The sequence below is a fragment of the Malus domestica genome, chromosome 12 (assembly GCF_042453785.1).
Source record: "Malus domestica chromosome 12, GDT2T_hap1".
Classification (NCBI taxonomy): domain Eukaryota; kingdom Viridiplantae; phylum Streptophyta; class Magnoliopsida; order Rosales; family Rosaceae; genus Malus; species Malus domestica.
Genome location: NC_091672.1, coordinates 5,867,559 through 5,890,335, shown reverse-complemented (window position 1 = coordinate 5,890,335; position 22,777 = coordinate 5,867,559). Strand labels below are relative to the sequence as shown.

Sequence of the window (22,777 nt, the reverse complement as noted above, 5' to 3'; positions counted from 1 at the left end):
GCAACAATCTCATGCTAGGATCCTCCAAGCATGAGTTTGAGGGGGGATGATAGAGATGTTATATAGTGTGTGAGATTATGACACTTGGCAGAATATTAGTTAGGCAGTTAGAGTAGTTGCAATATTATGTTCTCTATAAATACCTTGTATTGATATGACTTACTGTTTAAGGAAATAATATACAAGAGAATTACATTCAGCTCTCTCTCTCTAGTTCTTCTTTGTTCTTCTTCTCCTCTCTATTCATATATACAGAATTCATGTTTCTCTCTCTAGCTTAACATTACTCAACCCCAAAAAACCCTTCTCCCTGAACTCTCTCTCCGACACCGCATCAAGCAAACTCTTCAAAAATTTCAAACTCTCCTCCACCTCCAAATCCACCTGCACCGCCTGCACTCCACCACCACCAACTTTCCCTTTCAATTTCTTCCCATTACAAGACACCCCATGATGTAAATCTGTCAAACCAAAAACTTTTTTTTCTAAATTGGCACCTGGGCTCTTAGCTTTGATACCAAAACGTATGGATCGAATGGCCAGCTACCGCCATGGATTCGATGAACAAATTGAATGTGAAATGAACTTTCTTGATCAAATACCAGAAAGAAAGATCAAGATAAGAAGAAAGACTGAATCTTTGTGAGTAATGGAATCGAGGAATTAAGTTTTTGTCGATGAATATTGAGGATTATCGAATCAAAAACTCTGTAGATTACTTTTAAGCAAAGCATGAATATCTGGGTTTTACATTTTTATTGTTGGCTCTCTCTGTGCTCTTGTTTTGAATTTTTATTTAAATAATTGGCATTAGTTGTGTTACTTACATGCATTGAATTTTCCCACTATTTTGAAACAAAATAACCTACATTATTTCTGAAACAAACAAAATAATTCACATTATTTCTGAAAATATAGCAAAATAACCCACAATATTTCTGAAACTGAAACAAAATAATCCGCAGTATTTCTAAAACTACAACAAAATTACACTATTTATGAAACTAACCAAAATAACTCACACTATTTCTGAAACTATAGCAAAATTACACTATTTATGAAATTAAATCAAAGTAGCCCACACTATTATTGAAACCAAACCGAAATAACCTACAATATTTCTGGAAGGGAACAAAATACACACTATTTTGAAACTACAACAAAATAATCAATACTATTTCTGAAACTAAACCAAAATAACCAACATTTTTTTTATGGAAGAGAACAAAATAAATATTATTTCTGGAACTACAGCAAAATAACCTACACTATTTCTCAAACTAAACCAAAGTAACCCACTATGTATGGAACTACATCAAAATTACACACTATCTTTGAAAACTAAACCAAAATAACACACGCTATTTTTGAAATTACAACAAAATAACACACTAATTTTTAAACAATAGCAAATTGTACGTCTATCTCATGGATCGTATAAGACAATTAACTCATGCTTTAACATCGTTAACTAATTAATTGTTTTAAAAGATTGAGAAGCAGCTTGTTACACAATTAATTACATTTATATATTATGGCCAATATATATTGGAAGTCAAATGGCATGCTTCAATGTCCTTAAATCAGGGGAAACAAAATTATCACTAGCAATTAACTTGCAGCGGCAATACGTGTGATTGCATGTTTTTGCATATATATCTATATATATGTTTATATATAAAATAAATAAAAAATATATTTCGAAATTAATTAAATCAATCTTTATGCCCTTCGTGAATAAGTATGTCTTTGCTTTTCATTATTATAGTGAGTTTAGTCTTTCATTGTTTACACGAAAGCAAAAAGAAATTGCAGTTTGCAATTGTTTGTTTATAAAATCATTCGCTTTGTAAAGTTGCTTTGATTTTACTTTGTATTGGTAAGGCTTAATTTTACTTTGTATTGGGAGCCAAAGCCCAGGAGTCCAAAAAATAATGAAAGAATCTTAATAATGAAAGTCAACTTTTGCTCATGGGTATTTAACATGATTGATGTTTTCCTATGTTACATTAAAATGAAATTTTAACGAAAAGCTTCTGATACTGTTCATTTTACTATTTATTTTATCCTTATCGTTAAAACTCAAAGTTTTTATTAATTTTCCTTAAATTTTTAAGCTGTAAACGAGTTTATCAGAAGGAGGGAGGAGACCGAATGGTGAGTTTTAAGACAGAATAGGCTCAGTTAGGGACAAAGGCTGGAAAAAGAATTTATTTTGTTTTGGGCTTTTAGTTTAGCTCATGTGTGCTCAATGTTTAAAGGCATGATATGGATTAGTTTTGTCCTTTATGATTAAATATGAAGCCATTTTAGTTAAATAATAGTATATAGTTGTTTTTGGTTAAATCAAACTTAATCCAAGCTATTTTCATTAAAACTCCATATATCTTATCCTCATCCTAGTTAACATTGCTAGAACTACTATATGTGTGCAACCTCTTAGGTTCCAACCAAAGCCTGCAATGAAATAATTAATTATGTTTGTACCATACTTAGAGCCTCCGTATTTAGACCTCGTATAAATACTCGGGGAACTCAAATGTAATTATGTAATAAATGAAGGGGCAAATATGTAATAAGTGAGGAACCCTTATTCTATAAAATGACTTCTCACTCCCCTCATTAAGGGAGGCCAATTCTTAGGCCTGCGATCCCCAAAGCCTCCCATATTCAGAGAAAAGCCTCACTCTCATTACAGAGGCTCTCTCCCTCACAATCCTCTCAGAGAAATACAATATCAGTGTGGACGTAGTCCAAACATTAGGGTGAATCACGATACATCTTGTGTTTTTTACATTTCTTGCAGATTCACGATCGGATTTACGTTGTTCCAAGACCCTTCCAGTTTTGTGCATCAACAAACTAATTAACTCCACAAATCATGATTGACACCTAACATCATTTCATGACTACCCGAATTAGTAGAAGCATACGTGAACTAATCATGATACTTTTTCGAACCTTAATTGTAGTTACAATGTCATTCATTCTTCTATCATCCATATCCCATTAAAATTTATGTGATATATGAAATTATGTCAAATCACATATAGATATCTATGATCACCATGATTCATCTCATGTGGAAGCATTTCTTATAAACAAAGATTGATCAATAGTTACTCTAGTCAAAGATTTTCGAGATTGATCTTCAGGTGGCTTCCTGGAATATGCCCTTTTATTGAATAATTACCAGAAGACGAAGGATTTTCTGTTGTGTATTCATGTATCTCCATACTTATAATCTGAACCAGAGTACTAGTAACAAATGACAATAATCAATGTTATTACAAATTATAGCAATGTGATAGCTAGATTTATGAATCTTCTTTACATAGGACTCAAATGTGAATGATTTATGGGATGAAAAGAAAAAGTATATTCTGTTTCATTTTAAGCAGTAACGTTATTTATTGTAAACAATAACAAAGAGTTACAATCTTCAAAAAGAATCAGCAGGGAATTGGAAAATTAATTGAGCCACAAGACTGATTCAAAATTCATATGTAAAAGCCACAAAAAAGCTAGGAAAACAAACAACACGTACACCAGTTAATAATGGAAGACATAAACATTATACTCCACAACAGCATCTCCAGTTTTGATGTCAAACTGATGAGTGCTAGCATGAGCATAGCCACGAGCAAATCGGAAAAGCCCACTTCCTCCTACTATCGGCATCTCCCTCACAGCTGAGAACACGGCGTTGCGCCCCAACACACTGAGAGTGCTACCATTATACTTCCCTTCAACAAATACAAAGTTCAAAGCCATCAAAAAGCCCACCTCACTTTGTGAAGCTGAAGCATAAATACCTTGGGCTTTTCCGACTAGCTTAGAGCTCGATTCAGGGCCGATAGTCAATGGATCGTCCATCATGACCACGGTGCCAAAGCCAGTCATGGAAGTGTTTGTCGTGAGTGCCTCAGCCACTTTAATTGCCGTGGGGGTTCGGCCACCTACTATGTCATGGAAGTAGAAGTGCAGATGGCTCAGTTTCTCTCTCTTTAGACCATGTTTTGATGGAGATAAGGGTCTTGAGAAATGGTGAGTCTCTGAAGTGACAAGGGTTAAGAAGAAGAAGAAGGAAATGGTTATGAGAATGGTGTAGGTAGAACTGAGGTTTTTGAGGTTCTTGACCATTGTAGAGAGTTGAGGATGGTATAGAGCTTTTTGAAGGAGAGAGAAGTACAAAAGGTTTTTAGGACCGGTAGTTTTGTTTTGGGCAACCTTAATATATAGAAAACGAAATGGATTTGAATAATTGTAAAAGTTGGCATAACAAGTCGTGACAGATGGGAAAAGTATTTGGGAGTGTGTTTAATTGGGATTTGATTTTAAAGAACTTTAAAAGTAATAGATTTTGTTGGATTTTATAGTGTATTTTAACCTTTTAAAAAGTTACTTTTTCTCTAAGATTATTAAAATCTTAATCGAAATGTAGGAGGTATTGGACTATTTTAGATGTAGTCATTTTGACAAGACACATTTTGTGTCGTATTGACACAGCACGTTCGTTGAGAATAAAAATATTTGCTCTCATCGTCAAACTATGTGGTGTTATTAATTTATGGTGTTATAATATATGTTTATATTTACTAATACTATAATATAGGTTAATAAAATATCAACAATATTGTATAACAGATGAAGAATAACAATACGTGTGAGCATACTCGTCAAACTCAAAATTCTTCTACCAAAAACAACCATAAGTCTTAGACGAAGGAGCCCAGTATTTGTTGTTCTTTTCAAGGTTTGGTAGGAGGAGGCTCCACTGCATTAACTTTGAGTATAAAGAAACAAGCAAAAGGTGTTGAAAGAAAAACCCTAGCCTCCACACACTTACAAAGAATGAAGAAATTAGGGGTTGCCATATTGTTGAGTCCATGGAGGTCAAACGGTTGCCGTATTGTTGAGAGCACAATGAAGTTAAAGGAAGATTTGGCTGCTATCTAAAGACGACTAAAACCAACAGTCTTCTGGAAATATGCAAATTCCATGCCAGAAAAGAAATGGTATTGTTGAGAGTTGTCTCACATCAATGAGAGATAATGTTTGCTATGTGCTTATATGGTCTTGAGCTACTCCCCATATTGCCAATTGGTTTTATAGTGGAACCTCAATTTCATCATGGTATCAGAGCGGGTTGTCCTCGTGTGAAGCCAAACGGTCACACGCGCTCCACGTCACCCAGTTGTTGTCCACGTGTAGGCTTGAAAATCCGCCACACGTGTGGGGACGTGTTGAGAATTGTCCCACATCAGTGAGAGACAAGGTTTGCTATGTGCTTATATGATCTTGGGCTACTTTCCATATTACTAATTGGTTTTATGGTAAAACCTCAATTTCATCGGGTATAACGTAGAATGTGGTGCAAAGACGACCAAAAAGTAGCAAAGTCTATTGGAGTAATGCAACTTTGTGACTGAAAGAAAAAAATAAAGGGGAATGGGATGGTCCCTAATGGTCCTTATTGTCTGCATTTGTAATCTTCCGCAAGAATCTTGACCAATGAGAAAAGAAGAGTCTTTAACATGGTCTGCAAAAGGAGCAGTATGCTGTATGGTTTCATGTTGGGGTGGTCACGGATCGATTTGATTTGTTTTGACTCCTAAAAATAACCGAACTAATTAGTACCCAATGGTTCGGTTTTGACATATACCGCCACTAAAACCAAACCAAAATATTGTTAATCGGTTTGATTTTGTTTGGTTCGGTCATTTTAAACCTATTCAACACATAAATAAAAAGGTTCAACATTTCAAGAGTTTTAATGTTCTAAACATCTACACATCTCACGCATCCAATTCAATTGAAAGATTATACTTTTCGAAACATAAAAAGTTCACCAAGTCAAATAGAACTAAGTTTCAATTAAATAAAGGGTAGTGATATCCACACAAGCATTTTACTTCTCATACTCTTTCTCAATTTTTGGCCGTCAGATAATTGAAGAAGATCAATGACCAAAAATTAACAAAGATGTGTGAGAGGTAAAATTGGATGTGTGAATAACACTTTTCTAAATAAAAATCTCATGCTAGCTTATGATTTATTAATGGCTTTTTAGCCAAAATACTCCTTGAAATTGGCATAACTCCTTACTTTGGTCCATGAGATTTGAAATCAATAGAAGTTGGCTGTGAATTTGTCCATCATCAATCATTTTGGTCATTTTGTAAAAAGTTTTGTTAAATAAGGATCAAAATGACAAAAATACCCTCAATTTAATAAAAAAAATGGGCCAAAATGATTTGACAAAAAGTTGAGCGTATTTTTGTAATTTTATCTTTATTTAATGGAGATTTTTCACAGAAAAACCAAAATGATTGATAGTGGACAAACTCAGAGACCACTTTTATCGATTTCAAATCTTAGGGACCAAAATGAAGAGTTATGCCAATCTAGTTTTAGCTGAAAGTCCTTATTAATTAGAACCTCACATAAGTTTAAAACACGTATAAATCTCTTAATTGTTAATAGTCATTACAACTTATAATATGTTGAAGATTTTGATATGTGTATGGTAAGGTCTCTAGTAACCTATAACACGTTGACATGTGTAAAATAAATAAATTAATAATTAAAAGATACATGGTCAATTCGGTTTGGTTTTAGTCAGTTTCAAAAGTATCAAAACAAAACAAAAAAGAAACGGTTCAATTCAATTTTTAAATTGTTTGACATTTGTTTTTTGTTAAAGGGGAAACTTGATATAACTCCAATTTTTTGAGCCAATAGTAGGAATAGTCCAGTTTATTAGAATAGGTCCAATTCTTTAAATTTAATTATTTTATTATCAATAATTATCTCTTAAATGAAAAAATTATTGTAAAAATCAAATTTCTTCCTAATTATCTCTTTGATTATTTCTTTTTATTTATTTGTTTGCTATTTCTTGTTCTTCCTCGTGCTTTAACCCATTTATAGATTTTATTTTAATTTTTATAATCAACCTATATCATAGGTTAATTGTATTTATCTACCTATATGACAGATTCTTTTTCATAGTCAACCTGTCACAGATTAATGTGTCTTGCTTGTAGATATATTATGTTTTTTCTACCTTTTAGTTAGTTTTCATATCTCACTTATATGTGACAGCTCGTCCCGAAGATATGTATTATCTTATTATCAAGGACGTGAATTTACTATTTTACCCCCGGTTATGAGCGTTGTGGTGTGTTATGTATGTAAGTGTTGAAATGGATGGAAAGGAAAGAAAATAAAAAGAAGAAGGGAGGTCACGTGTGTGTGTGTGCGTGGCTGGTAGAAGAAAAAGAAGAAGAAGAAGAGATTGGGCAAAGCTGCCCAACCAGAGGAAGAGAGTAGGAGCTCCGGGAGAGAAAAGAGAGAGAGCTGGCAAATCAAAAGAAGAGAGAATGAGAGGATGGCCAACCAGAAAAGGGGAAGGAGGGAAAGGAGGGAGAGAGTGGCACGAAGGATCGGCCGGATCCCCTTGGCCCGTTCTTGACCCGGTCGGCACCCATACCTATTTTCGATGATTTTCACCCATTTTTCCAGCGAATTGCTTCAAGAAACCTCATGGGAAACACTCTAGGACCCTTCCTCTATCCATTCCATCTCAAATTTGGAGAGTTGTGGCTTTGAAAATGGAGAAAACCGCAAGAAAGGGGTGCGGCGGCTTTGGCTTCGAATCATCCAATCCCGAAGCAATTCCTTCCAATTGTCACCACCCATAACATCCTCTTGAGGTCTAGAACAAAGACCAGGCAGTGGTGGAGGCGTTGGAACAAGTTTGGAGGTCGAATCGAAGCACACCAAATTCTCGGGTCCGCACGAATTTTGGTGAAATTGAAGTGTTTCCAAGCCAAATTGGCCTTGGTCACAGGTATGAAAGTTGTTCTACTCATTGAGATCTTCAAATCTGAAAACTTTGATAATTTTTAGAAATAGTTGAATTTTCCGACGAGCCGGGGCGGCCGATCGCCACCCGCGGCGGCTAGTGAGGCGGCGCGTGGCCTGAGGGCCGCCAATGTTATTTTTAGACTATATGTGATGTCTTGAATTCATTTTTGAGAAGTGAATGACGTAGATTGATTGTTAGAGCCAAAATTCTCTAAGATACGTTAATAGGCCATTATGTGAATCGACGATCCAACCGTCGGATAGTCACCAAACTTTGATACGTAGTAGTATGTAATATTTGAAGAATATAGGAACTTAGGGATCGGGAATTTGATAGACGGATCTTCCCGAATTGGATTTGAAAGTTCATAAAATAAAATGTTAACTGCCACTTAGTTTTAGAAATTGGCGGAGATCCAACCGTCGGATCATAACGAAATTTTAGTATGTTGTTCTAGAAGCTTAATGTGTATCTTGGGAAGTGACAGATTAGAAATCTGAGCTGTGGATCTTCCAGATTGAGTTATTTGGGGTTATGACCCTACCGTCGAACTTGGTCGACGGTTGACCTTTGATCAACGGGTCTCGCATTATTCTTGAATGCCCTTGAGGATATGTGTTATGTGAATTACATATTCTATGGATAAGAGTTCTGAGATGTGGTTTGATAACTGTTTTAGGCACCAACTGTTCGAGACGTCTTGGTTCTGATGTTAGAGAGTCGTAGCATGGACCCTAGGTGAGTGGGCAGTTATTTTCAGTATATATATATATATATATATATATATATATATATATATATATATATATATATATATATATATATATACTTTACGTTTTTCCCAGAAAAAGTATTTAAAGGAAATGCAATTTAAATTCCATGCCATAAATGCCATGCATATACAATTATGTTTCGTGCATGAATTGATGTGTGATTATATATATAAATGTGGTTCTGTGGAGGCACAGGTAAGTTCAGGTAAGTTTTGTTTGGTTATGTAAATCATCGATGATGCGATATGTGATTGAGAAGCGATAGCTCATAAACTTGCACCTAGGGTGATTGCGATTTAGCCAGAGAGAGCTGGCACATGCCTGTATATTATGTCACATCCCGCACCATATGCTCACATTAGATCCAATTAGGTGCACGGTCTTGTCGTAGAGACCACTATAAGTGGTTCCAAGTCATAGGTGACTAACGTATTATCGTACAGCTAGCATTGAAAGAGTAGAATTGAGCATAATTATATTACACTCAACCTTGTCGTACAAACCCTTTTCAGTGGTTCCGACTTATGTGCAATATATTGCCGTATAGGTCATAGTAGTGACTCCGGCTAGATTGAGTTTGAGCTATGAATTCAACCGTACAGACTACCACAGGGGTTCCAGCTAACGTATTATATTTCTATGAAATCATTCTTACCTGAATTGTTTACTTTGTTATATCTTGGCATGGCATGCATAAGTTTATGATTATGTGAAGCATGAAATGATTTGATACACGTTCATATATATATTTATGTATATGCTTATATCTATTTTCTGGGAAAGTAACCATATACTTGTTTTACAGTGAGGGGTTAGTATATTCAAAGGAAAATAAGGTCTTCGTATAAATATGTTTTACTGACCCACTCAACTTTGTTTTTCGCCCCTCCAGGTCTTAGATAGCAGAGTTTGGTGGCCACGAGGACTCCAACGGTGTTCTGACATAATCCGAAAAAGTAGGATTCACCTTCGGGTGTTGTATTTTAGTAATCATCCTACTCAACTGCAACTAGACGCTCTTATTGCTCTGAAAGTGTATTTATCCACTTAAACTCTCACCGGCATCCTTTCCTAATTGGGATTGTTAGTTAATAGGTTTTAAATTGTTAGTATTTCTCTTACTCTTTATCGCTTCTGCTTTGCGCTCATGGCTACGTCACTATCACGTGACGGCCAGCACGTCTCGACTCCGGTCGGGGTGTGTTATATATGTATAATATACATTCATATATTTGCTACTTGAGTTAAGGTAGAATGTTTTGCAGATAGATTTATGTTAGTATATTAATTTTTTTTGTTATAAGATATTAATTAGATATTTTGGAGTTGAAAAATGCATAATATTAAAAGATTTTAATTGATTTTTAATATTTTTAGAAAATATAAAATGAGTATAAAAGAAATAAAAACATATAATTAGATAACTGGACTCACTTCTAAAAACTCTCTATGTTTTTGGACCTAGATCTAAAAGCCCCTTTGTTAAAATCAAACCAAACCGACCATTATAGTTCAGATCAGTTGGTTTGGTTGGTGTACGAGTATCTTTTGTGGTATTATTATGGTCAGTTGTTTACACAAGTGTTTTTTTTTACTGTTATTGCATGTGAGATTTGTTGAGAGTTGGTCTACGTTGAAATTAAAACTCTGTTCGTACTAATGTAAGGTTAGTGTTATCCACACATTGAATTTTACTTCTCCACGTCCTTCTCAATTTTCGGTCGTCAGATCGAATAGATCGAAGAAGATCAATAGCAAAAATTTAACAAAATGTATGAAAAGTAAAAATAAGTGTGTGAATAGCAATATTCTAGTTTAAATAGTAACATTCACATGTTAATGGAGAGAGTTGAGAATCATCCTACAACCTGCAGACACTCGCCCATCAAGGCTAAAACATTTCTCATGTCACAAGGCGATTCACAAACTCCTCATTCCTTGATTACCAAGATTAGTAGTAAGGTCTCGTGGTATTCATCTTCACTTATAAGTGAAATGTCAGTTCAATTCTCGTCGAATTTGAAGTTAAACCATATTATTATGACAAGCCCAACCCAATTAAAATAAAGAAACAAGAATTTGATTCGTACCCTCTCGAGTAAGCCCAAGACGATCTTGTTGGGTTAGACCTCTTACCCAATATTTATGTAAATGACTATTTTGTGTTTACACCTAAAGCTTGTTTAGGATTGCTTATAGAAAGCTGTAAGCACTTATGAACATAAATAGTTTTAGAGAAACAAATTCCAAACGATCTTTTATACTCCAATAGTTGTGTTTAAACAAGAAGATTCCCGAGAAAAATAAACTATGCATATTCATCTATGTATATTGGCCTCCACAAGTGTAGGGTAACGAGTCACTTAAGTCTTATAAAATGAGTTAACAATCCATAGCAAGTTTAATTTTTCAAGGTTTTGTTAAGGTTAAACTCTTATATCACACGACAACCAAGAAAAACTCTTTGTACAACACACTTATCTTTTTTGGTAGTTAGAATTGGACTCAAAAGGATAACTCAGTTGAACAAAAATTATGTCCAACTGAAAGGTAGAAATTGAATTCTCATTAAGAAAACTATTTGCCAATTCTCCCTCCCTATTGTCCTCATTCCAGTACTACAGGTTTAGAAGGGATAAGTTCCTTCCTATCTAATTGCCTCAACATGAAAAATGATTCGCCTCTATCTTCGATATACCTTGAACTTAGAGAGTTATTCATTACGGACTAAATGAAAGAAAAAAAAAAGAAAAGAACTTTTTAGAAAAACTAACAAAAAGTCCAAAAAAAACTTTAGTTTTAATGAAAAATGACAAATAAATGTGTAAGTGAATAGTACCAAGAAAGTTTAAAATGTGGTTTTTCGTTAAAAGTGAACAGTACCAGGAATGTTTCGTTAAAACTTCTTTTTTTATTTTATAGGCAACAAGGATTATTTAATTCATACATAAAAGATGTCATTTTGATTCAAGACTTCTCGATTCCAAATAAATAAACGTTCCAATGCATTAATAGGAACACATTCTTATCATTGAATAAATCTTGGGCCAGGGTTTAGAATTCAAACCTTGTAAAATTAAAACAGGCCAAATTGTAGCCCATTAAACATGGCCCATCTTAACAATAATAAAATCCAATGTTTGTTGACAAAATAAGCCCAGCCCACATCACAACTACAAACCCTGAAAACCCTACCCGGCTCACCAGACCTACTATAAAAGCAAGATAACAGGGTCACAGGGCTTTAGGCAGCCACTCTCAGAGAAGAAACCACCAAACCCTAGAGTCACAGAACCCTCTGAAAAATGCCGGCTGGACACGGTCTCCGTTCCCGGACTCGTGATTTGTTCTCGAGGGCCTTCAGGAAGAAGGGGTACATCCCGCTCTCCACCTACCTCAAGACCTACCGGATCGGCGACCATGTCGATGTCAAGGTTAACGGCGCCGTCCACAAGGGTATGCCTCACAAGTTCTACCACGGCCGTACCGGTCGCGTCTGGAACGTCACCAAGCGCGCCATCGGTGTCGAGATCAACAAGCAGGTTAATTTCCATTTTTGTTTTCGTGTGTATTCATTTGGAGTTTGGATTGCCTGCAAGGTGTTAGATGATATGCTTGTGTGAAAATGTTTGTCTGGATTTGTTGGTTTTTGCTGAAATTTCTTCACTTTAGGTCTGATTTGGACTTGATGGTATCTAAATGGAATCAGGGTAAAATACAACTGTGTTGTTTCCGGGGTTTTTGTTGTTATGTGGAAATTGTAGCTTAGATTTATATGTTTCTAGGGATGTTTTAGGGTTTCGTCTGATGCTACCTTATGGATGCTAAATCTACTGTAGATTTGTATTTTATGCTGTATGTAAAGTTGGGTATCGCACATCAACAACGACAACAAAGCCTTATCCTACCAAGGGCGGTCAGCTGTATGGATTTAGGATGATTTTTTAGAGAGAGTAGGTTAATAGTTCGTGTAGGTCCATATGGAGTTCTGGTTTGAGTATTGCAATGTTGATCATTGTCTTAAATTTATGGTCAAGTTCTGTATGAATTGGAGTCCTGTACTGCCATTGTCTTAGTGATTGTTGCATACTTAACCTTGGATTTGGTCACCAAAGATTTTAAACAGTATGCTTCTATATGATATCAGGTCGGAAACAGAATCATCAGGAAGAGGATCCATGTGCGTGTGGAGCATGTGCAGCCATCAAGATGCACCGAAGAATTCCGTTTGAGGAAGATAAAGAATGATCAGCTGAAGGCCGAGGCTAAGGCAAAGGGTGAGGTCATTAGCACCAAGAGGCAGCCAAAGGGACCCAAGCCTGGTTTCAGGGTGGAAGGTGCCGTCATGGAAACCGTTACTCCCATTCCTTATGATGTCGTCAATGATCTTAAAGGAGGGTACTAGGTTTAATTTCCGTTTGCTTTGGTCAATTCAAATGTTTCCGTAGTTTCGTTTTACAAATTTTTGAGCGACTTTGATGTGCCGCAGTAGAGACTGCTTGGATTTTTGTCTTATGATATATGTTATGTTTTCAAGTACAATTTTATGCGAATGTGGAAATTATTAGGGTTGTGATTAAAGCTTTTCCTGATTATTCATTCCTCAGCTTTTGCATTGTCCTCTCGACTTAATGCTTTAAACCCAAGTTTAGTAAATAGCGTTGCTGTTATTAGTCTGGAGATTTCCACTCCACTTAATGCTTGTGCTGCTCGCTGAACGGGGCGAGTTGGGCAGCTCAGATATGAGAACCCGTATGCTTTTAGTTGACCTCTCTGAGCTACTCAATTTTCCCCGTTAAACTCACTTTCATCCCTCAACTTTTCCATCCAAACGCATGTATATCAGGTCAGCACCATCCCGATCAAGTACGAATGAATACGCCTTTGGTCTTTACAATAGCTCGAGCGTTAACAGAGCCTTTTCTAAAGGATACCTGATAGCCTACCAAAACAATCTCCTGTGCTCTTAAAATGGATGAAACTCGTTGACGAAATAATGTGAACTTCCACAACTTCGTTCTACAGTCTCTTGGTATTCCTCCAATCTCGTTAATGGCGAATTTGAACTACATTATTACTGTTGTGAAGTTCCCGTCACCCTCTTCCGTAGTGTAGATAATATCATTTATCTAAAATAAATAAATAAAAAGAAATTATTATTGGTATTCCAACAATCTCATTTTGTATTCCAAACTTTTTATAATTAAAAAGAAAAATACACTTACAAAGAGTGTAGATAGCCAAGCAGCCATTCTCAGGGCCCCAACTGGTCATAGCCTACCGGATCCCATCATGAAATGGCAGCAACACCGCAGCAGGTGGTTATTCGCTACAACTTCAGTTGTTCACGAACCCACACAAGATTCTGATACAACATAATACTGATCAGCTACCATTTCACAGCTAGAGCCACCAACATGTGATACAAGATCTATATAAATCCAGCAGCAGAGGTTATACAATTGAAAACAGGTTGGGACTAGATATAGTAGTCTTAAGCACCCTACGGGATTGAGAAACTTCCCAAGCCCAAAGGGATTGAGGTCAAGTTAATAAGTAATGGATTACAAAATGCTCGATAAAAGGGATTAGAAATGCACCACATGAGCATTACAAAGGCATGTGAGGGGTTTGCAAATCCCTACCAGGAAGGAATCATTTATAAAATTCATTTACATGACTTTGTAATGCTCATGTGTGCCATTCTAATCCCTCTTATTACCTAATAATTTGTAATCCGTCCCTTACTAACTTGGCATTAATCCCTTGGGACCTGAAAATCCCTCATCCAAACATAGCCTAAAGAAATTAACCACAAACTTGTTTACCGTGTCTCATTACTGTGACTGCAAAGTGGAGCCCAACATACAAGGTTTCAGAGAGAGTATCATACTGGGCATCCGCAGCACGGTAACTAAATCACAGGTCCAACTCATGTGCATCATCAGGCTACAGGGAAACACCAGTTCAATTTCTACCATCACAGCAACTACAAACCCATTCAGGTTCATAAGGAACGACATGTCCGTCCAAATCACATGCAGAGCATCATCAGCTACAGGTAAAGACCCAGTTACGACCACCACAGCAGCTAAAACCCCTTTAACCGACTATTAGGTCAAACATAGAAATCCTAATTATATAACATTTCAGAAACAAATAGCCAAGCCATATTTCTTACCAACATATATCACAACAACAACAACAACAAAGCCTTTTCCCACTAAGTAGGGTCGGCTATATGAATCCTAGAACGCCATTGCGCTCATTTGTGTCATGTCCTCCGTTAGATCCAAGTACTCAAGTCTTTTCTTAGGGTCTATTCCAAAGTTTTCCTAGGTCTTCCTCTACTCATTCGGCCCCGAACCTCTGTCCCGTAGTCACATTTTCGAACCGGAGCGTCAGTAGGCCTTCTTTGCACATGTCCAAACCACTGGAACCGATTTTCTCTCATATTTCCTTCAATTTTGGCTACTCCTACTTTACCTCGGATATCCTAATTCTCAATCTTATCCTTTCTCGTGTGCCCATACATCCCACGAAGCATCCTCATCTCCGCTACACCCATTTTGTGTACGTTGATGCTTCACCGCCCAACATTCTGTGCCATACAACATCGCTGGCCTTATTGCCGTCCTATAAAATTTTCCCTTGAGCTTCAGTGGCCTACGACGGTCACACAACACGCCGGATGCACTCTTACACTTCATCCATCCAGCTTGTATTCTATGGTTGAGATCTCCATCTAATTCTCCGTTCTCTTGCAAGATAGATCCTAGGTAGCGAAAACGGTCACTTTTTGTGATCTTCGCTAGATTGCTCGGTCATTAGTGTGGATAAGTATATAAATGGATAGAGATAGGAAAGCAAACACAAGATGTACGTGGTTCACCCAGATTGGCTACGTCCACGGAATAGAGGAGTTCTCATTAATTGTGAAGGGTTTACACAAGTACATAGGTTCAAGCTCTCCTTTAGTGAGTACAAGTGAATGATTTAGTACAAATGACATTAGGAAATATTGTGGGAGAATGATCTCGTAGCCACGAAACTTCTAAGTACCGGAGTGTGGTATCGTCTTGACTTGCCTTATCTGTCTCATAGGTAGATGTGGCATCTTCTCTGGAAGTACTCTTCCTCCATCCAGGGGTGGTATCTGTAACTGGTGGAGATGCACAAGGTAATGTATCAATTTCACTTGAAGCTTACTTGTAGTTTCATGCTTGGTCAAGCGAGATACAAACCATGTAGTAGGAGTCCCCCAAGTCGCCGAGCTGGGGGATCTGCTGGAAGAGGTGACAGACAAGGTAAACAATCAGAGCTCCGGCTGATTGTTCACATTCTCCCTATCTTGCAGGCAGCATGAAGGATAAAGAGAAGAAAAATGAGGAGAGATGATATGGGATACTTTTGCTTTTGAAGAAGTAACTTTCCACAGGCTTATTCTTGAACTGGGCTGGAGGGTTTTCTGGTTTCCTCCAGAGTATAAGGCCGACTGAAGAATTTGAGGGTCAAAACAAGTCTATCAAATCTAGAGTACGTTCGACCCTGCTGATATGGGATACTTTTGCTTTCGATAGAGTAGTGGATGTATCGGCACGTGTGCTGTTACGCTTGTCTCCACATGCTTCCTTGTATCCTTCTCACTTGCCCTATCTGTTCCTCAGGCAGATGCGGTATCTTCCCTGGAAGCATAAGATGTTGAAGATGAGTACTCAAGAGCAATGCCAGGTAAGTAATCAGGTAAGGGGTTCCAGGCAGTCAGTTCCTGGCTGGAAGCTTGATTCCAAGTGCTGACTGATTGCTCTCTTTCTCCTTGTCTTGCAGGTAAGAACAAGGCCAAAGGAAAAGACAGGGAAAAAGCATGATATGGGATACTCTTGCTTTTAACCCTGATGATATGAGATATTCTTGCTCTAGTATAGCTTGTTTACAGAGGTATTATCGGGGGGAAAGAAAGCTGAATATTTCGAAAGGCTTTGTTGGGAGTGCCCTCTCAAATAAGAGAAAGGGTTGAGCATTTTTGCAGGTCTGCCTGTCCGTTAGGGATGGAAGTCGACATATATAGGAGTCTCCCTAACATCAAGTAATAATGCTATTCCTTTACCCTGCTTGGTTATAGCACGGTAGTGGGAGCTGCCAGCTTCACATGTTTTAACTCTGTCAGAGCACTTTGAAAAAGTGGTTTGTGGTATCTGGAAAGCTGATGTTGCGTGTGAAGATTACAGATCTGTCGGGGGTCTGGCTCTCGAGATTCGGAGAACGATGCCTCTTCGATTTTTGAGAAAGCAATCCTGCTGGGGGTCTGGCTCTCGAGATTCGGAGAGCGGTGTCTCTTCGATTTTTGAGAAAGTAATCATGTTGGGAGTCTGGCTCTCGAGATTCGGAGGGCCGTGCCTCTTCGATTTTGGAGCAAGCAATCTTGTTGGGAGTGTTTTCTCGAATGTGAGTAAAGGTTGGGCATGTTTGCTAGTCTACCTTGCCACGAAGCACAGAGGTTGACACACAGGGACTTTCCAATTATCCAGCAGTGGTACTGTTCCTTTACCCTCTCTTCGATTTTGAGAAAGTAATCATGTTGGGAGTTTGGCTCTCGAGATTCGGAGGGCGGTGCCTCTTCGATTTTGGAGCAAGCAATCTTGTTGGGAGTGTTTTCTCGAATGTGAGTAAAGGTTGGGCATGTTTGCTAGTCTACCTTGCCACGAAGCACAAAGGTTGACACACAGGGACTTTCCAATTATCCAGCAGTGGTACTGTTCCTTTACCCTCTCTTCGATTTTTGAGAAAGTAATCATGTTGGGAGTCAGGCTCTCGAGATTCGGAGGGCGGTGCCTCTTCGATTTTGGAGCAAGCAATCTTGTTAGGAGTGTTTTCTCGAATGTGAGTAAAGGTTGGGCATGTTTGCTAGTCTACCTTGCCACGAAGCACAGAGGTTGACACACCGGGACTTTCCAATTATCCAGCAGTGGTACTGTTCCTTTACCCTTGTGGGTAATAATATGGTAGCTAGACCTTCAAAATTTATGTGTCTAAACTTTGTTAGTGTTGTTTCTTTGCAATTCTTTTACCCTTCTTGGTCAGAGCGATGTAGTGGGAGCTGCAAGCTTCACGTGTCTCAACTTTGTCAGATAACTTTGGCAAAGTTATCTGTGGTACCCATGAGCTACTGTTGCGTGATTGAACAGTACGATTCATGTGCTTTCTACTTCGCCAGAAATCTTCGACAGAATGCCCATAATTTCCGCAAAGCTGAGTGTGCGTGTGACAGGTGCTGACAAGGCTGGAAAAGTAGGTGCCTCTTCGATTTCTGAAATCGGCCCTCGTGATCTCTGAGCAGCCCAACTTTTGAGAAAGCAAGCCTCTTCGATTTCTGAGATCGGCCTTTGTGGTCTTTGAGCAGCCCAGCTTTTGAGAAAGCAAACACCTCTTCGATTTCTGAGATCGACCCTCGTGGTCTCTGAGCAGCCCAGCTTTTAAGAAAGCAAACGCCTCTTCGATTTCTGAGCAGGCGCCTCTTCGATTTCTGAAGCTTCGTCGAGTGCAGATTTTTATAGGGGCTGACATTAAGTTCCAAAGCACACTTGAATATCCACCAGTAGAAGCTCCATTCTTGCACTTCTAAGATCTTGATTTGTCCGACCTCTTCTCTCTTCAACACCTTTGAAAATGTCTGGCCCCTCCGACCGTCGTTTTGACTTGAACCTTGTTGAAGAGGCAGCCCCGTCTTCTCCAGACAACATATGGCGCCCATCCTTCGTCTCCCCTACTGGTCCTCTTACCGTTGGGGATTCCGTGATGAAGAATGATATGACCGCTGCGGTAGTGGCCAGGAACCTTCTCACTCCCAAAGATAACAGACTACTTTCCAAACGGTCTGATGAGTTGTCTGTTAAGGATTCTCTGGCTCTCAGTGTTCAGTGTGCAGGTTCTGTGTCTAATATGGCTCAACGCCTATTTGCTCGAACCCGCCAAGTTGAATCATTGGCGGCTGAAGTGATGAGTCTCAAACAGGAGATTAGAGGGCTCAAGCATGAGAATAAACAGTTGCACCGGCTCGCACATGACTATGCTACTAACATGAAGAGGAAGCTTGACCAGATGAAGGAATCTGATGGTCAGGTTTTACTTGATCATCAGAGATTTGTGGGTTTGTTCCAAAGGCATTTATTGCCTTCGTCTTCTGGGGCTGTACCGCGTAATGAAGCTCCAAATGATCAATCTCTGATGCCTCCTCCTTCTAGGATTTTGTCCAGTACTGAGGCTCCGAATGATCCCCCTCCGGTGCCTTCTCTTTCTGGGGCTCTACCGACTGCTGAGACTTCTCCTAAGCAACCTTTGTGAAGGCTCCCTCTTGTTTGTTTATTTTGACTCAAGTATATGTACATATTTGTAACTTATCAGGGATATCAATAAATAAGCTTTCCTTCATTTCAACGTATTGTGTTAAATACACCAAAGCCTTCTTCGCTAAGTTCTTTGAATTTTCTTTTGTTGAAGCTTGTATGTTAAAGCTTTGTGAGTGGAGCATATAGGTTGAGGTAGTGTTCCCTTAATTTCCCGAGTGAGGAAAACTTCTCGGTTGGAGACTTGGAAAATCCAAGTCACTGAGTGGGATCGGCTATATGAATCTTAGAACGCCATTGTGTTCTGTCCTGTGTCATGTCCTCCGTTAGATCCAAGTACTCTAAGTCTTTTCTTAGGGTCTCTTCCAAAGTTTTCCTAGGTCTTCCTCTGCCCCTTCGGCCCTGAACCTCTGTCCCATAGTCGCATCTTCTAATCGGAGCGTCAGTAGGCCTTCTTTGCACATGTCCAAACCACCGTAACCGATTTTCTCTCATCTTTCCTTCAATTTCGGCTACTCCTACTTTACCCCGGATATCCTCATTCCTAATCTTATCCTTTCTCGTGTGCCCACACATCCAACGAAGCATCCTCATCTCCGCTACACCCATTTTGTGTACGTGTTGATGCTTCACCGCCCAACATTCTGTGCCATACAGCATCGCCGGCCTTATTGCCGTCCTATAAAATTTTCCCTTGAGCTTCAGTGGCATACGGCGGTCACACAACACGCCGGATGCACTCTTCCACTTCATCCATCCAGCTTGTATTCTATGGTTGAGATCTCCATCTAATTCTCCGTTCTTTTGCAAGATAGATCCTAGGTAACGAAAACGGTCGCTCTTTGGTATTTCTTGATCTCCGATCCTCACCCCTAACTCGTTTTGGCCTCCATTTGCACTGAACTTGCACTCCATATATTCTGTCTTTGATCGGCTTAGGCGAAGACCTTTAGATTCCAACACTTCTCTCCAAAGGTTAAGCTTTGTATTTACCCCTTCCTGAGTTTCATCTATCAACACTATATCGTCTGCGAAAAGCATACACCAAGGAATATCACCTTGAATATGTCCTGTTAACTCATCCATTACCAACGCAAAAAGGTAAGGACTTAAGGATGAGCCTTGATGTAATCCTACAGTTATGGGAAAGCTTTCGGTTTGTCCTTCATGAGTTCTTACGGCAGTCTTTGCTCCTTCATACATATCCTGTATAGCTTGGATATATGCTACTCGTACTCCTTTCTTCTCTAAAATCCTCCAAAGAATGTCTCTTGGGATCCTATCATACGCTTTTTCCAAATCTATAAAGACCATGTGTAAATCCTTTTTCCCATCTCTATATCTTTCCATCAATCTTCGTAAGAGATAGATTGCCTCCATGGTTGAGCGCCCTGGCATGAACCCGAATTGGTTGTCCGAAACCCGTGTCTCTTGCCTCAATCTATGCTCAATGACTCTCTCCCAGAGCTTCATTGTATGACTCATTAGCTTAATTCCCCTATAGTTCATGCAATTTTGTACATCGCCCTTATTCTTGTAGATAGGCACCAAAGTGCTCATTCGCCACTCATTCGGCATCTTCTTCGTTTTCAAAATCCTATTGAAAAGGTCAGTGAGCCATGTTATACCTTTCTCTCCCAAAACTTTCCACACTTCGATTGGTATATCGTCTGGGCCTACTGCTTTTCTATGCTTCATCTTCTTCAAAGCAACACCCACTTCTTCCTTCCGGATTCTACGATAAAAAAGTAGTTTCTACACTCTTCTGAGTTACTCAACTCCCCTAAAGAAGCACTCCTTTCATGTCCTTCATTGAAAAGATTATGAAAATAACCTTTCCATCTGTCTTTAACCGCGTTCTCTGTAGCAAGAACCTTTCCATCCTCATCCTTGATGCACCTCACTTGGTTTAAGTCCTTTGTCTTCTTTTCCCTTGCTCTAGCTAGTTTATAGATATCCAACTCTCCTTCTTTGGTATCTAGTCGCTTATACATATCGTCATAAGCCGCTAACTTAGCTTCTCTCACAGCTTTCTTCGCCTCTTGCTTCGCTTTTCTATACCTTTCACCATTTTCATCGGTCCTATCCTTGTATAAGGCTTTACAACATTCCTTCTTAGCCTTCACCTTTGCTTGTACCTCCTCATTCCACCACCAAGATTCCTTTTGGTGTGGGGCAAAGCCCTTGGACTCTCCTAATACCTCTTTTGCTACTTTTCGGATACAACTAGCCATGGAATCCCACATTTGGTTAGCTTCCCCCTCTCTATCCCACACACACTGGGTGATTACTTTCTCTTTGAAAATGGCTTGTTTTTCTTCTTTTAGATTCCACCATCTAGTCCTTGGGCACTTCCAAGTCTTGTTCTTTTTTCTCACTCTTTCGATATGTACATCCATCACCAACAAGCGATGTTGATTAGTCACGCTCTCTCCTGGTATAACTTTGCAATCCTTACAAGTTATACGATCCCCTTTCCTCATTAGAAGAAAATCTATTTGTGTTTTTGACAACCCACTCTTGTAGGTGATCACATGTTCTTCTCTCTTCTTAAAGAAGGTGTTGGCTAAGAAGAGATCATATGCCATTGCAAAATCCAAGATAGCTTCCCCATCCTCGTTTCTCTCCCCAAAACCATGGCCACCATGAAAACCTCCATAGTTGCCTGTCTCCCTGCCCACGTGTCCATTTAAATCTCCTCCTATAAATAACTTCTCCGTCTGAGCAATTCCTTGCACCAAGTCTCCAAGGTCTTCCCAAAATTTCTCCTTCAAACTCGTATCCAACCCTACTTGAGGTGCGTACGCACTAATCACATTGATAAGTTCTTGTCCTATTACAATCTTGATTGCCATGATTCTATCTCCTACCCTCTTGACATCTACAACATCTTGTGTCAAGGTCTTGTCCACGATGATGCCAACACCATTTCTCGTTCTATTTGTGCCCGAATACCATAGTTTAAACCCTGAGTTTTCTAGATCATTTGCCTTACGACCAACCCACTTAGTTTCTTGTAGGCACATAATATTTATCCTTCTCCTCACCATAACTTCTACTACTTCCATAGATTTTCCCGTCAAGGTTCCTATATTCCACGTTCCTAAACGCATTTTGCTCTCTTGAACTCTACCCTTCTGTCCTAGCTTCTTCACCCTTCCCCGTCTAATAGGATCAAAGTACTTCTTTTGTGTGTCCCGTGTAAAGTTGATAGGAGCATATGCTCCCAAACAACTTTGAGTGGAGTCGTTCGAAAAGAAGTTTCTATAGCCCCCTTGCTCATTTAACACTGTATCCGGGTGCCGATGGAGATACAGCGACCCTTGCTCACTTATCACTGTGCTCAGGCCACACAGCGCGCCACTTACGGGTGACGCCCTAGCTTTAGCGCGATTTCGTTCTGGATTCATTTTCATAAGGATTCGACGTGATCATGGAGTGCCGGCTGTCGACTACCTGACGCCCTCCCCCTCCTCCTTTATCCGGGCTTGGGACCGGCAATGTAAGATAAACTTACACGGCGGAGTTTTACCAACATATATCACGTATGGAGAAAATCAGCTTAAGCTACCGGCCCTGCAACCAGCTCACTGCGAAAAACAATCATACTTCTAAGACCACCATCACAACCACAACCATCCATCTACAAACTAGAAACAGGATCAACGGCTGCGAATCAACATCCTCTTATCCTGGCCTCAATCACTCCTTTTTTTCACGAACAAAACTATAAACAGAATTAGACAACTTAAGACTATAGACTATAGACCATAGATCACACAAGAACA

At 38.9% G+C, this 22,777-nt stretch overlaps 2 protein-coding genes and 1 long non-coding RNA gene across 3 annotated transcripts; 1 reads left to right on the top strand and 2 right to left on the bottom strand.

Annotated features, from left to right (window-relative positions):
• Window positions 1–3,381: 3,381 nt before the first annotated feature.
• Window positions 3,382–4,236, bottom strand: LOC114820206 (dirigent protein 22-like). Its single transcript, XM_029090719.2, has one exon. The coding sequence runs from the start codon at window positions 4,141–4,143 to the stop codon at window positions 3,553–3,555; it is 591 nt and encodes a 196-aa protein (XP_028946552.1). The 5' UTR covers window positions 4,144–4,236; the 3' UTR covers window positions 3,382–3,552.
• Window positions 4,237–11,627: 7,391 nt separating this feature from the next.
• LOC114820111 (large ribosomal subunit protein eL21z/eL21y) lies at window positions 11,628–13,227 on the top strand. Its single transcript, XM_029090410.2, has 2 exons — window positions 11,628–12,188; window positions 12,794–13,227. The coding sequence occupies exons 1-2, from the start codon at window positions 11,952–11,954 to the stop codon at window positions 13,049–13,051; spliced, it is 495 nt and encodes a 164-aa protein (XP_028946243.1). The 5' UTR covers window positions 11,628–11,951; the 3' UTR covers window positions 13,052–13,227.
• Window positions 13,228–13,465: 238 nt separating this feature from the next.
• Window positions 13,466–15,562, bottom strand: LOC114820112 (uncharacterized). The gene is made up of 3 exons (XR_003767503.2): window positions 14,475–15,562; window positions 13,872–14,011; window positions 13,466–13,775 (listed from the first exon to the last, which is right to left on the bottom strand). It is a non-coding gene; the product is annotated as an uncharacterized lncRNA (long non-coding RNA).
• Between the last annotated feature and the right edge of the window lie 7,215 nt (window positions 15,563–22,777).

Coding starts and splice junctions, on each gene's coding strand:
- LOC114820206 (XM_029090719.2), bottom strand. CDS start 4,143: ATGGTCAAGAACCTCAAAAACCTCAGTTCTACCTACACCATTCTCATA.
- LOC114820111 (XM_029090410.2), top strand. CDS start 11,952: ATGCCGGCTGGACACGGTCTCCGTTCCCGGACTCGTGATTTGTTCTCG. Junction 12,189..12,793: donor GTGTCGAGATCAACAAGCAG/GTTAATTTCCAT, acceptor ATATGATATCAG/GTCGGAAACAGAATCATCAG.